Source organism: Protopterus annectens, chromosome 4.part0 (genome assembly GCF_019279795.1).
Source record: "Protopterus annectens isolate FY-2018-M chromosome 4.part0, PAN1.0, whole genome shotgun sequence".
NCBI lineage: Eukaryota > Metazoa > Chordata > Ceratodontiformes > Protopteridae > Protopterus > Protopterus annectens.
The window spans coordinates 699,284,681-699,301,114 of record NC_056733.1 but is presented as its reverse complement, the minus strand read 5'-3'; the positions used below and the strand labels follow the sequence as shown (position 1 = coordinate 699,301,114).

Below are 16,434 nucleotides of genomic sequence, written 5' to 3'. Positions count from 1 at the left end.
AACATGGAAATTATCAATAAGGATATAAAGAGACCTCCTGGATCTATCCCACTTTGGCTTTGTCAAACGAAGGTCATGCTTACTGAACCTAGTGGACTTATTTAAAAAGGTCACTAGGGCAATGGATGAGGGGAAGCGGCCTACCTAGTTCTGGCCACTGCCTCTGATATAATACCCCAACCGGACATGGTCAACAAACTTGCAGAACTAGGCATAAATCTTTTTATAAAACACTATCTAGTGAGTTATAAATCTCTTTATAACACGCTAGATAGCTAGCTCATGGATAAGAGCCAAGAGGTTAGTATCAGTGAGACCACCTCCACAAAGAAGTTAGTCACCAATGGAACCCCTCAGGGCTGAGTGCTAGGCCTGCTCCTCATTGGCATCTACTTCTTAGAGGTCGAAGCAAATGTCAAAGGCCTCTTGATGACCAAGTTGGCAGATGACTGCAAACTGGGAGCAGTCAATGAATCCCCCCCACGACACAAACACCCTTCTGAAAGTCTAACAGAGACAAATGCTTGGTGGCAAAACTCAATGCCAAGAAATGTATTATTGTAGCTTTTGAAAAAAGTCAGCCACCCCCGGGTAACTAGGTCATCAATAAAAAAACCCTAAAAAAGATGATTCACTAGTCAGGGATGTGAGAACTCATGAAAAGAGTAACCTAGCTTTTGACTAAAGTGTCAAAGATAGTAAGAAAATCTTTCTTCGTTACTCTATGTTGAGAGATTATACCACTGTACTCAGCCCTCATCAGACTCGTCACAGAATATAATGCCTACTTTGGTATGTACCTAATCAGACAAGCAGCAACTGGAATGTCCACAGAGGTTCCTTACAAAAGGAATACAGGGAGTGCACAAAATGTCCTATGCTGATCACCACAAAGCCCTGTCTCTCTACTCTGTATCATATAGAGTACTACAAGAGGATGTTTGTAAGTCATACAAGGCATCCCTGGCCCTCGTTTTGATGAACCTTTTGTGCATCCACAAAAGAAAGAAACAGTATCAAAAGACCTAACATTTGTCTTGCAACATAAATAAAACATGTTAGACAGTTATGTTTCTCAGAGAATTCCCATTCTCTGGAACAGGCTATCCCATCCATATGAAGCAGAATTCCTCCCGAACACTATCCGATTGCAACTTGGACCAATGGATGGGTAAATCGGAAATTCACTCCTTGTCTGGCTCCTAGGTCTCTGATGGAAAGAGGCAGTCAGTTAATACCCACCCCAATATACAAATCAATTTTGTGGATCATATTTGGGTTGCAAGGCTAGGCTTATAAAGGCCCTAGTAGTTGTTAGCGTAGTATACACCTATGAACGGTTGTCAGCTCTATCATAATCGTCTACATAAGCCTCATTCCAGTTTCCTACTATGTCTATATTAATGTATTTTTCATTTAAATGCAGTGCACCAAAGAGAAATAACAGGAAATTCAGAGTGTTGATGAAACAAATTTGTTTACTAGCCTATTAAATGACAATTCATAGATTATAAAACTACTAAAAACACCAAACATTAACTTAAAAAGAGCAAACAGTAATTTACAAACTGCAAAAACTATTTACAAACACCAATGTTCAAGCTGCAGAGAAAAAGAAAATCGGAACACTAACTACTTCAGTTTAAATATTGATTCCAACAACTTTTTAGGCCATTTGGCAGAATAGCAGATCAGAACTACTTATTAATGAACATCATTTAAAATGCAATAACCATTCAGACCACACACAGATACACACTTGTCCATAATATAAAGGAAGTAACTAAGAAGAGAAAAGTTATTACCAACTGCGGTGAAAGAAATCAGGTTTGGAACTGCAGGTGGAGCAGAGTCCTGAATGATATGACTAACTATCTCTCTAACAGATACCAATCTGTCAAATGGAACTCTTAACGTCTCTCCTTACTTGCTTGTTAGCACTGGGGTACCCCAAGGCTCAATACTAGGTCCATTACCCTTCAACATTTTTATTAGATATCTTAATACTGCCAGCAAACAAGCCATCCTAACTTAATAGACTGATGACTCTACATTAATCTGCTCTGCCAGAACTCTCTAATCTACAGAGTTTAATGCAAGAAGCATTCAATTACATTCAGTACTGGCTCTCCAACAATCATTTACTACTTAACAAAAAAAAATACACTTCTACTATTTTTACCAAAACAATTTTTCTCCAGATGCTCTAACTTTGCTATTACTTCTCTGAACAATACTTCAATGTGGTTTTGCATACAAAACTGTTAGGTGTAACTATTGACAACAATCTTAAGTTTGACCTACATATCAGCAACATCAAAAAAAAATAAATCATAATAATAATCAAAAATTAGGCATGAGGTATAGGGCTAAGAAATTCATCTTTAACTCCATAAGAGCAACCCTTGCCACCCCCTATCTCTTACCCTTCCTTCTATATGCTTCACCTCTCCTAACCAATCTTCACTCTTCTCTCAAAGCAAAACGTAGTCAATGTTATAATAATATAGTTAAATTTGCCACAGGGCAGGCTCACTACTCTCACCATTCCCCTGCTCTCAAGTCCCTAAACTGGCTCGAACTATCCCACTTTCTCATCTTTAATCAACTAACATTAACTCTCAAAATACTGTACAACTCATTTTCGCAAACTACGTCATCACTACTTCAATACTATACTTCCAGCTCGTGACCTACACTCCTCTCACAAGTATCTACTATCTATTTACAAACCTCAAAGATCTAACAGAGTTAGTCTGTACTCTCACTGTATGGCCAAATCATGGAATAGCATTCCAGAAGCAATCAGACTTATGCCCCACTACTATTCCTTCAAGTCTCGGCTGAATGAACATCTCATCAATAATTGGATCTGCCCGTGCTTCTTGCCACCTTAGTACTCTTTTCTACTCCCTTCTTCCCCACTCTCGATTGACATATCCTACTTCCCTTCCTGCTTTACCTACTTTCTAGCCTCACCACTCTAGTTCTCTTGCCAGAAAGAGTATATGGCTTTTACGACCTACTCCTTATTCCGTTATATAATTTTCGTGCATCATTTTGTAACATACATATTAGGAACTCTCTTTTACCTTGTATATAATGTATGGTCAACTTTATTGCTTGCCTTATATTTTACTTATTTTCTTTTATTGCATTCACATACTGTACTACTTTGTTATTGTCTTACTATATATGTAACCATTGTTCAATTTAAGTCTGTCTAATGTGCACTGCGGAGTTTGTGTCCCCCGGCCTCCACTGAAAATGGGCTCATACCCAGTTGGACTTTCCAAGTAAACAAATGTCAAATAAAATAAAATGAACAAAACAAATTCCAATTTGAAAACTATAACTGGCGGTGTAGCCTTCCTGGTTAACCTGGAGCATTGAAAATCTCATTAGTATCTCTGGAAGTCCTTGTCTTGACAGTATCGCACAAAGAACAATTTCCCAGCTGTAAGTCAGTCTACTAAAGAGAGTAATACAAACAGAATGTGGTGTACAGCAGTCAGTAAGAAAATGTAGAGCATCACTCATCAATCATGACACAAACACACTAGAGAGGACAAACACACTAGAGAGGCCACACAATGTTGTGTAGGAACTTACAGAACGAAACAAATGTGAGTCCTACAAGACATAAGTGACCTGATCACTGTCAAACACTGACTTTTTTTTTTCAGGAAAAGAAAGCAGGACATTAGGCATCGGATGCAAGGAGAAATGTCATCAGATATTAACACTGCACAGGCCAGAAGTAGAAGCAGATTACAGAATTCAGCAGTGCACCACTGCATCAAGCACACATGGGCAAAACAAGAAGAGCTCAGACAACACATACTGATTATTAATGGGAAAGAGTGATGTCAACAAATTAGCAGACTTGAATGTTGATGTAAGAAAAGGTAGAACCTGGTATACAGAGACCTATTTACACAATGCTGTAACTGAGGTAAAGCTGTTAGCATGCAAGATAAATCAGGCATTCGGAATGTGGTATGGTTGATGTGAACTCACCTGAAATCAGCAAGACTGAGCTGTAATTTCTTCCGAGCTTTGTTTCTGGTTATATAGTTTGTTGCTGCCCCTTTTTCATACTAAAAAAAGAAACATAATACAACAAATGAAACCAATGTCAAAAACAAACTCTAAAGTTCACAGTGATATTCTCAATGCTGTCCACAACCACTCTTCAAGAAGTTACTGTCCTACCCACACTTCTGCAATGGCTACAAACCAGACCGAAGAATCACCATCGCTCACACCAACCTGCTTAGTAAGAAAAACTTTTGACTATCCCACTGTTGATCATTTCAAGAGGAAAAGTAATGGTATCCATTAAAAGCCTACACAGAAGCTGCCAGTTTTAAAAGAACCAGTACAACCACCCAAGAACACCATTGCTGTGGGGAGATGAGCCAAGCAAGAGAGATACTAGGTGATTCTTTTTTATGAATGGTAGTGTATGGCACAGTATCACAGTGTACATGTTACAGTAAAGCTGAAAAAAGCATGGGACACTCTTGTATTATAGATTTTATGTATACCTTTCAATACCAGTATGTCTTGGCAATGGACAAACGTGTAAACCGTGCAGAGAACGAAAACATTTTTTTTTCAACTGAGGTCACTGCAGGGGAAATTCCCACTTCCTCAAGGTACAGCAGCCTTGGTGGTAGGTGTGAAGGGCTTTTATCCCCCGCTACCCCACACTACAGTGCATGTTTTTTGCATTCTGCTGTGAACTTTTAGAATACAAGAGCACAACTTGTACAGCTGTGTGTCCTCAAATTAAGAGCCATTTATGTTATTAACCAGGTACAGGAAGATTGTTCTGCCACAATCTCAAGCCCCAAACAAAATCAGTGTGCTGCTGCTTCAAGTAAACAGACGCAAGCAGAACAGCAACAAAATATATGAATGTAGTTATACAAATGCATTCAGAAAGCAAACAGTAATATGTAAACATACAACAAACTATAACACATTTTTAGGAATCCTAGACACCCATACCACTCAACCTCTTAGAGAAAAAAATCTGGACAAAGCCACAAATAATGGGGGGGGGGGGCAAAAACAGGGACACTTTTTAAATATTCTTCTTACAAACTTATAAAGTTGCAAGAATAACACATCAATGTATTAGTGTGAATTTTCTGAAGGATATGAAGTCTGAAACTCCAATATCTGCAGTCAATTCTGATTTCAGCCTCAATGATTTGCCATTGATTTTCTAGAAACCCATAATCAGTAGCTTTCATTTTACTGTGGGGCAAATCTTGGAAGACTACACCAAAGTAAAACAAACAACCACACTGCTTTCACATGGAAATTGTAATGTTTTCTGCTTATCTACATTTATACATACATACATATATCACATTTTATATATATATATATATATATATATATATATATATATATATATATATACACACACACACACATACACACATATACATACACACACACACACACACACACACACACACACACACACACACACACACACACACATATAAAATGTATACACACACACAATATATTCAGCTTTACAAAGGACAAACAGTTATATTCTCTATGGGTACTTTGGAGAGGCTGTTGTAATGAGGGAGAGTCTATATTCAAGTTGACCTGAAAGGAGTCTTTGGTCTATGGCACTCTAGCCTCCAGTGAAAATGATTACAGTATGGGGAGGCCAGACAGCTTTCCTTGCATAGTTTAAAATGTCCTGAACTGAAACATGGCTTAGCTTAAACCTGGTCTGTGTGAAACAAAGTTCAGTAATACTGTACTGCTATCACACAGGTATGCATTAATATGGTTAAAATGTTATTAGTTAAACGCAAAAATATAAATATTAAAATACACTCTGTGTGGCCCTAAAAGAGATCCACTTTCAGAGACTTACACACAAATAGAAATCATAAAAAGTTATTCGCATCATAAATTTCCCAATCTTCCTTGCTCACAAACTCAGTTTGTGATTTAATTCAATATTATTGATATTTCCCATACAGCTTTCCCAAGCTCCAGAATATATACCTTGATTAAAAATATAGTACTTTATTAATAAACAAAACAACAACCTTCAAGTATGCTACACTGCTAAGACAGCATACTTCAATGAACAATTTCACATGAGACTAAAATAAACTGTCATTATTATACAAAAATGACTTGTTCCCCCAATACACAGTATCATTCATAACACAAGATAAGCGATTCCTGCTCCAGTCCTTGGTTCAATAAGACTGTTACTTTACTCATTCCTAATTAAAAATAGTTCTAGACGCACACCAGACGTCCTAGCTTTTACAACACAGATGATGTTATGCACTGTGTACAACTACATATGGTATTAGCTAATGGAAAAAAAAAGTACGATTTTAACCTTGAGCTCGTAAGAAGACTTTTCAAAACAACATAACTGTCAAGTAAAGCTGTCTTATCAGAACGTCTAAGCATGCATCTGCTCAAAGCTCTGACTTCATGATCTCTTCTGTAACAGGGAAAAGGAAAGACTTACTTGGACTATTTTATTTTTCATTCTACAATTCAGTTTCAATGCCACGCATTTATTTGTGGTTTAGAACCTGCTAAAAGAAGAAAACTATATAGTATAAGCATTAGTCCACTTTACTTCCATCAATTTAATTTTGCTATACATCTGAGTCTGAATAAGAAGTACAATCACCACCATAATCATCCCCTTCAGATGCCTACACGGGGTCAAGGCATCTGGCCGTTCATGTAATTGGCGGTTCGCTCTTTAAGGGTCGATGAAGAGGCATTCGCTGTAATGCCTCTGAGTAGATAATATAGACCCCATTAGAAGAACTGTCTGGAGTCTTTAGATAAAAAATGGGTTAAAACTAAACCTGAAAAAAATAGTTTATGATATCTGTGCAATCCTTTGAGAGTCTACTACTATTACATTGCCATCCAAGCATTCTAACACTACTCACTTGCCAAAAAGTTCTCGCTCTACCAGAAATCAGATTACAGACCTCTCTAATCTAGACAAAATTATATTTATAAAAATTTACTAAACATATTTGCACCCTACTCTTCAGAAACTGCTTTTCCACCTTAACAGCCTGGCCCTTCATTACAAACATAAACGATGGTCTTATTGCTGCAGGCATCTTCATAACCAGACTCATGGCTTTGAAACAGCTAACCACAGCATTATTCTCAATCACTTGCAAAAACTTATCATACCATCCTTTAGTTCAAAAATTACTTACAGGGCAAATCTACTCCAATTATCTACTTTCTGAAAAGGGTATACAATAATGGCTCTGCATTAGGCCCACTTTTATTTCTACATTTACTAATGACATCATACAAACTACCCAACCACAACATAATTATGTATGCAGATGATATTCTTTTACTTGAAGCTAGCAAAACCCCGCAATCTCTACAACATATTATGCTAAGTCCAGCAATCTGTGCACCTAGTTACATACAAACAAGCTTCTTATTAGCAGTACTAAAACAACACATTATGTCTGTAATTTACAATGAAAAACGTTAAAGATAATGTCACTTCTACTGATACAGAACAAAAATACATATATGCGTGAGTATTTAAGGGCTTAGTGTTACAGCTACCACCACCAAAGTAATTGCACAGCAAAAATTATGTTACTATATATTGTATCTGCTCTTTCCATCTATACACAATGCTGTGGCTGAAAAAAGTCTTGTACCTGAGACTGAACATGTGTTACCCTTATACTTCATCACAGAACACCCAAAAAATTCTAATTGCTGAAAATAAAATGCTTAGATCTGCTCTCCTAGCTAATCTCAATCATCACTGTGTCCTAAGAGGAAATAAAAATTGGCTCCCAGTTACCTGTAGAACCACCTCTCTGCTCTATATCCTCACATATAAAATCCTCACACTTTGCTTCTGTCCACCCCTTAAAAAACACTTCAAAAACGGACCAAAGTTACACTCTTAGAAGATAGGCATATAGATCAAAGTATAAAATAAGCAATTCATTGATGCCTCAAAAAGGTTTTACGGAGACCTGGAAAACTAAGCAAACTGAAGAAAAACACCACCGAAAAGAAAACTCTTTTAGTGGCTGACTTCCAAAATGGCTGCACACAGAGTAACCTCACAAACTCAGAAGAGAGAGACTGTGAAGTGAACTCATCTTTTTGGGTAAACTTCAGTTATTGACTAGTAAATGCACTGCCTGGATGCCAGCAAAATAGAAATTCACAGAAAATCAATCACAAAAAGTGAGGAGAAGACAGTGACTGGGAAGAATTCTGCAGCCGTTCAACAAAAAGCAGTTCAAGCTTCAGCTTTGGTGTAAGACATGACTTCCAGTAACGTAAAGGGAAAATAAGTCAAATGTATTTGGAGATGATTAAAATAAATGAAACACTGAAGGAATATATCAACTCAAATAACAAAAGGCTGGAAAAAATAAAGACTTTTTAAAAAGGTATTCTAGATGAGGTGATAAAACTGCAAAAATCAGAGGTCAAAATGAAGAAAAGGTTGGCCGAGTATGAGACTGCTCAAGAAGAGACGTTTCAAAAAACAGTAAGTAAAAGCTGAGATTTTCTGCTATACCAGAGAAGCTGGAAAGAACAGACTGCATTCATTTTATGAATGCACAAATAAGCAAATAGGCTGCTATCCATAGCAGGAGTTCATTGAAAGAGCACACTAAACCTGAAAAAAATAGTTATGCTCCAAACCTGGCCAAGAGAAAGCAACCTAGACCTTTAACAGTAAAGATACAATCCACAAGCAGAGTGCTTGTGGAAAATGATTGATCACTGTATACCAGGCAGAAATCAGGGAATATCAAGAAGCAGTCATGAGATTCAAGCTTCTGCTTGAGATTCAAGCAGGTGCAGCCAGCTATTTCCAGAATATTCTTTCTTGGAGTGTCACAATCATTTTTTGATGTAGATCATGCTAAGGAAGAAATACAAAAGTTTGTCCAACAAAACATGAGACATCAAACAGAAGGAGATTCTGCTTCTTATTCTTCTGGTAATAAAGCCCATAGACAGACTGGGTCACTGAAACCCTTTCCAATGTTTCAAAGGAAAATACTTCAAACAGAAAAAAGCACAAGAGTTGACTAGAAGAATAGGGAGTACTTTGGAAATGAAACATATACTGGCTTTGGGAGATGGACATCAACACGAAGAAAGCCAGCAACTCAGAAACTGGCAAATAAATATAGAATTACAAAACATTATTTATGAAACATGACAGAACAAGAAAACCTGGAAATACTGGACTTTTTTGACTTTGTTAACCTTGTAGGGGACTCCATATGCCCTACTTCATGTCATTAATGTTTGGGAAGAATATTTAGGACAGGGAAAGAGGAAAAAGACTCAACTGTAAGTAAAACACAACTTGGCTCTTACAAGTACTATTTTTATAATGCATGACATAACCTACGTGCTATAAAGCAAAGCTTTCTCAGTTATCTTAGAGTGTAATAGGGACACTAAAGAAAACATGTGCCCTATTTTTTCTCTCCTTTCTTTCTCCTTGTTCAGTTTTAGGAAACGTAGGCACTGCAATATAAAATAAGAAGAAAGGTCTGGACAAGAGTATGACACAAGAAAAATTTATATGCTTTTTCTTATCAATAGGGAAATGATGGGACTAAGGCCCCTGGCTTGATCTAGTAACAAGTTTTAAGGGGAAGCAAATACATAAAAAAACACTGAATATAACAAGTTTTCTTCTAGCAAATAAACAAGTGCTTGTAGAGGCAACCAACTGTCTAGTTCTCATGTCTGTATGAAGACAATCTGATAAGGGCAATAAAAACAGAAAACCTCTTTCATTCAAAGGTTAGGAGAAAATGTTTAGTGAGAGCATTCAAAGTGTTTTCCAATCTGGGACAGGAATAAACATAAGACAGACAGCAATTAGCGGAAGTAAAAGCACAGGCTATACGATTAAATTAAAGTGGGTGGGTTCCTCTCTGACACGTTCTGTTTGAGCAAAGGAACATGAGTGTCCTTTTTCCCCTTGTAATTTATGTTATATTTAGAACTGCTAGCAAAGAAAGTAAGGGATTCAGAATCAAGGAAATAATGGATATGGTAGTCAAGAAAAGCTTTCTTTATTTGCAGATGATACTTTACACATGATAAAAACCAGAAAAGGACATTTCAGTGTTGTGGAATACTTTGAGACAGTTTCAAATTTTTTTTGGGGGGGGATACAAAGTTAAATGAAGATAAAACAAAGGCAACAGCTGTAAACTAAGTGCCATACACAAATTGGTTAAGCAATATCTATATTTATGGGTACATGATAAATGAAGTACTTAAAATTATGGATTGAAAAGGATTCTGTTATGGTAGCTAAAGATATGTGGGAAGAGACTAAACAAAAGATAATACAAAAACTGAGAAAGTGGAAGCTCTGTTTTATGGACATGTATAGCAAGATGTTAAATGTTTTCAGTCCGTTTAGTTTTATACACAGGTCAGGCATATTTTTAATCAACCAGAGGAAAAGTTGTAGATAGCAATTAATAAAGAGTTAAAGATTTTATATGGGATGGGCATATAGCAACAGTCAAGTGGAATAAGCTGATGCTTCCTACAGAACAAGGTGGTCAGGGGAAGCTCAAAAAACAAGGAACGAAAGGGATTTTGGATATAGATCCTTAAGGCGAACAACAATAAACATGCAGATTATTATAATCATAAAGCACCAGAAAGTACTCCAAGAACTAAGCCAACACGGGAATGGAGAAAGGAGATTCTGCAGATAGGGATGACTGCAATTAGGAATACAGACAACAGGCAAGATGGGGCTGGAATTTACTACAGAAAACTGGCAAAGGAACCGAGGAATTGGGAGCAAATAATTAATTAGAGAGGGAGAGGTAACAGAATGGGAAGAGGCTGAAAATGTATTTGGACTGCATGCTAGTGATTGCCTTTCTTATCAAGGAATGATAGAGTACAGTCAAAGAGAAAGAAATAGGGGGATCCAGCATTGATAGTTTTTTTAGTATAACCTAGAACAGAAGCTGCTGTTGAAAAGGGGATAATTGGTACAGCATGTAAAATATTGCATGATAACTATAAGAATCAATTAGAGAAGGTTACAAAAGAATAAGAGAGATTGGATAAGAAATTCACAAAGAAACAATGGGGGTTATATGTGTGACTCAAATATGCAACAAAGTATAGAAGATTTAGGATATCTGTTTAGATGTGTTTACATAGATATTTTTATACCCCAAGTAGACGCCAAAGAATTCTTCCTCAGGTAGACAGCAAATGTTGGAAGTGTGATGGGGAAGAAACAGGCAATTGGAACACATTGTTTTGGGACTGTAATGAGTTGGCAGACTTAAAAATTCCCTGCAGACTACTCTATCAGAAACACTGGTTGAGCAAATTGGTTATAAGTAACAAAAGAGATTATTTCTTGAGCTATGATACAGAAGTCGGAATTGCACAGACATGGTAGGGCTTTGCCAAGTCTAATTATAGTGGCTGCCAAAAAAAGCAATTACTAGAAAATGGAAATCAAAGAATAAACCAACTATACTGCGGTGGTGGTCCTGCGGTAGTGTTGTCACCTCACAGTAAGACGTTGTCCTGTTCGATTTTTGGCTAGAGCGTCTTCTGTGTGGAGACATGCGTGAATGGGCGTACCTTCATTGAAGGGTGTGCGTCAGGGCCGGCAACTCAGCACGTAAAAATCTACTGCCAACCATTAGCGGACCGGAGTTCCGCTGTGGCGACCCCTATAACCGGGAAAAGCCGAAAGACACAACAACAACAACCAGAAGCAGTGAATATAGTAACAGAGATAAAACAAGTAGAAATGAGATTTTTAGAAAAAGGTAGAAGCAAATAACATAAAATGGGAATTGTGAGAATACATGCAGAATAACATTTTGCAGGAGGAAAGATGTTTAAAAGAAGGCAGGATTTGAATGAGCTATGTAATGCTTGATTAACGATGATTAATAAAGATGTGTCTCTTTTTTGTTAAGTAAAAGAAACCCCACCAAAAATAAGAAAAAGACACATTTTAGAGAACATAAAGATGCCGAATGGATAAGAAAAAAAAGGAAACAGCAAGGAGTTCATATATACAGGATATGAAATGCCTGTATTAACGGCCAGAGAAAATGAAACAAAATAAAGAAAAAATCCTGACTAGAAAAGCCCAGGCCCAGATGCAGTACCTAACGTATTAACATCTTCACATGAAGATTTAGCCCAGAGTAAGAATTAATTTATATGCACAACCCAAAAAGACACCAAACTGGTTAAAAACAGGAAAAACGATAGCCACCTTAAAAGTGAGCATGTAAGCCATCCTAAAAACTATAGGCCAATAACCTAACCTTCAATGATGGACAAAGAATATATTTGAAATTGAGTTTTCTTCTCAATTACTATAATCATGACAGAAGAACAAAAGGGTAACAAAAGAAAGTCATATGGAGCAAAGGATCATAGGTAGGTACTAGGCTATTGGCCCTAGGGCCTATATAAGCCTAGCCAAAAAATGTACCCTGGCTTTCGCCACCCAAGAAAATGATTTTCCTGTGCCCCTGTCGAGCAGAGCCCACAGAAGTGATCCCTGGGGTGAATTTCCCATTTCCCATCCAATCATCAAGATTTTTCTTGAAGAGTGCTAATGAGGAGCGCTGTTTGACATAGATAGGTAGTCTGTTCCAGAGTATGGGAAGTCTTTGGGACAGGAATCTATCCCTCCAGCATGTTCTGTTTATTGTGGTGACAAGGTTTAGGACCCTAGAGCGTGTAGCTCAGAGGGATTGGGATTTCTTTAAATGGAGCATGTCCAACAGCTCTGGGTTTGGCATAGCTTTGTATGTTAGGCAGAGATTGCCCCTGAGTAGGCGACATGCGATGGAGTAAAGCTGTAGTTTTTTTGAGACGGTCTGCGCAGGGAATCTGTTCAAGGCCAGTAATCCTCTGTGAGGTATTTCTGTGGTCTTTTCAGTTGTTGTAGATGTCTTGTGAGGTACATACCAAAAGGGGTATTGTACTCTATAATGGGTCTAATGAGTGATGAGTAGAGGGGGAACAATGACCTCTTTTTTTCTGGATGAGAATCCTTTAGTGATGAGGTGAGCCACGTAGAAGGATTCCCTGACCACTGTGGCGATGTGATTATCAAAGGAGAGCCTACTGTCAACCCGTGTCCCAAGGTGTCATCACATTTTCGGCATTAAGCAGACTACCAGCTATGTGAATTTCATGGGAACAGACTTTTTACCAAAGGGGATGACAATACAATTTTTGGCATTGAGCTTGAGGCCATGGCTTTGACACCAGGTATCTGTCTCAGTGAGGCCCTTTTGTAGTTTGTCCACATCGTTAGGAGTTTCGATTATGGATCCTAGTTTGCAGTCATCTGCAAACTTTGTTAGCCAAAGACCTTCTGTGTTAGCCTGCAATTCAGAGAAGTAGATACCAAACAGGAGAGGACCCAGGACGGAACCCTGTGGTACTCCACTTGTCACTGGTCTGAAGTCGGATTTGGAATCCGCTACTTTCACAGTGTGGGTTCTGTCCGTGAGCCAGTTGGCAACCCATCTTGTGACATACGGATTTATACCTAGTTTAGTGAGCTTATTTATAATTCCAGAGTGGGGGATGGTGTTGAAAGCCTTGGCGAGATCTAGAGAAGCTGTGTGAACCATTTTACCCTCATCTATGGCTATGGTAACTGCTTCAAAGAAGTCAATCAGGTTTAGGAGACATGATCTGCCTTTTACAAATCCAAACTGGGTAGGGTCCAGAGTTTGGAGATTACCAATGTCTTTGTTTATGAGTTCCATGATGATACGTTCCATGGCCTTGCAGACCAGGCTAGTCAGGCTAATGGGGTGGTAGTTCCTGGGGTCCGTCGTGGCTCCAACCTTTGTGGAGTGGGATAACCGTCGCGGTGTGCCATTCAGTGGGTACAAAGCCTGAGGTGAGGCTATGATTGAACATGGTACTTAGGTAGAGTGCCAGTTCATTCTGTAGTTCGTGTAGAACGCAGCCTGGGATATTGTCAGGTCCCATGGATGCTGTGTTCTTGGCTTTGGAGAGAGTGTGTTTTTTACCTGTGCAGCTGTGATTATAGGAACTTTGCATTCTTCCGGTATAGAGGTGGGCCCTCTAGGGGGTGGGAGGGGGGTAAAGTTAGCACTGAACCTATCTGCTAGGATGTTGGCAATATCAGTTGGTTCTGTATATTTAGCACCATTGTGCTGTAACTCACAGCAGATCTGAGTGTTCCCATTGAGATCCTTGACATAGCTATAGAATGCTTTGTGGTTGTCTTTAGAGTCAGTGGCAATTGTTTTCGTAACTAGTTTTGGAGGATTTTATGAGGGATCTCAGCTTCTTACTGAGGTTGACCAGGGAGTTCCTCCAGTCATGGGATTTTACTCTTTCTTGCAACAGTTTCTTTCTTCTGTTGTAGAGTTTGTTTATGGCAGAGGACCACCAGATTGGCTTCCTTTTTTTTGGAGGATAACACCTTGGGTCTATTAGGGATAGCATGATCCATGCACTCGTGTAAGTGCTTATAAAGTGCATTTGTGTAGGATTCAGCAGTCATACCTCTATTGTCCATCTGCATGTGTGTCGTGAAGTTTGCCACTTCTGTCTTAAGAAGTGTGAAGTTGGTTTTGGAGAAGTTTTTTACGATGGCTTCCCTAATTGGGGGTGGGGATGGGATGTGGATGTCTAGGCAGATTAGCTTGTGGTCAGATCTGACCAACGAGGAATTGGCCTCTGGTGTGGAACACCGGTTTCCCCTTGTTGGTAATGACCAGCTCTAGGATATTGCTGCCCCTGGTGGGGTGTGAATAAGTTGATCCAAGGCGTTGGAATTTATGAATTCTAGAAAATGTTGAGCAAAAGAGTTGTTACATGAGTAGTTTTCCCAGTTAATGGTGGGGTAGTTGAAATCGCCCATTATTAGGGTGTTGGGTTGCACCCTAATACTTTCCAGTGTATCAAGAAATGAGGAGTGGGAATCCTGGGGCATGGTGGGGGGTCTGTAGAAAACTACAATTTGGATTGCAGTCTTGCCCAGATTTAGTTGTACTTGGATAATCTCGGATGCATTATGCTGTGCAACTAGCCTGGAGGTGTGGATATCCTTAATGAACATGGACAAGCCTCCGCCTTTAGTGCTTCATTCTGGGTTAGGTGGCCAAACGGTGTGGTATGAATTGTAGCCTGGTAATGCAGGGATGCTCTCTGGAGCTTTGAACTAGGTCTCTGTCACTGCGCAGATGTCAATGTTAACCATTTTAAGGAGTGCCTCGAGTGAGTGCATTTTGAGGTTTTGAATTCTAGCATTGAGTGGCATTACCCTCAGATTTTGCTTGCTTGTACCTGTTACGGCGGTGACTTTGTCATCTGAACTTTGCCTAAAAAAGGCACTATAGGGGTGGCAAGAGCCTTAGCCTGTATCCGGAATCCTAAGGGCGAAAGGTGCAGGCCATCTCTGGCAAAGCATGTCGTCCCAGGCAGACAAATACTGGATCCCCTTAGAATGACACCAGAAGCTTAGCCAATTGTTGAAGTCAATCATTTTGTCCTTGTACTGTGGTATCATTCTGGGTGATGGCAGGATGCTACTCAGGGTTACGGTCATACCTGCCTGGGATACAAGATCGGAGAGCTCTTCCATGTCTCTTTTCATGTAGTCCAGGGAGGTACGGCTCAGGTCATTCACACCTACATGGACAATGACAGTGTCATATTTGTACTTATTGTGGAGTGACCTGAGTGCATGCATTATGTGGCGGATCCTGGCACCTGGCAGGCAGCTGACAGTAACTTTCTCCTTGTTTAGTCTAGTGAGTGGAACAGTGTGCCTGACTATAGAGTCACCTATGACTAGAGTTTTGGGTACGTTGTTATGCCTTATGGGCTGTGGTTGATTGGCACACTGAGTTTGTGGGCTATGTGTCATTTGGGTTGTGTTGGGGGGTGGAGTTTGCTTGCGTTTATGCTTTGGATGTCCCTGATGCTTGGGCAGGTTTTTATTGAGAGCCTCTGTGAATGTAAGCGTTTCTTTTGTGTTTCTGTGTGTGTGTTTTGGTGGCGTAGGTTTTGAGGGACTATGTGATGAGTGTGGTGTGGTGCAAGTGTTTACCTTCTCCTCTTGACTGTCTAGTCCAGTCTTGGGTGAAGAGAGCTTTGCTTCCAGTTTGGCTATATACGTGCATCTCTCACAGGTTGTATTGTTGGGTGGTTGTCTGTGTACATGAGGCAATTGCTGCATTGCCCCAAGATGCCCAGATTAATCAAGTAGACAAGAGAAATCACTGGGAGCTGACCCTTGGACATGCCTGGACAGGTGCTTATTTATTAAGTACTAAAAACTGCTTTCCTCTAGACAAGTGAGGAAAGCTGAGT

General features: G+C 39.1%; 1 protein-coding gene across 1 annotated transcript in view; it reads right to left on the bottom strand.

Moving 5' to 3' along the window:
• The window catches only part of PES1 (pescadillo ribosomal biogenesis factor 1), a 773,399-nt gene that overhangs the window by 709,441 nt on the left and 47,524 nt on the right, over nt 1–16,434 (bottom strand). The window contains exon 2 of the mRNA XM_044068668.1: nt 4,021–4,100. Coding sequence (XP_043924603.1) covers nt 4,021–4,100 — 80 coding nt within the window. The remainder of the gene's footprint in view (nt 1–4,020; nt 4,101–16,434) is intronic.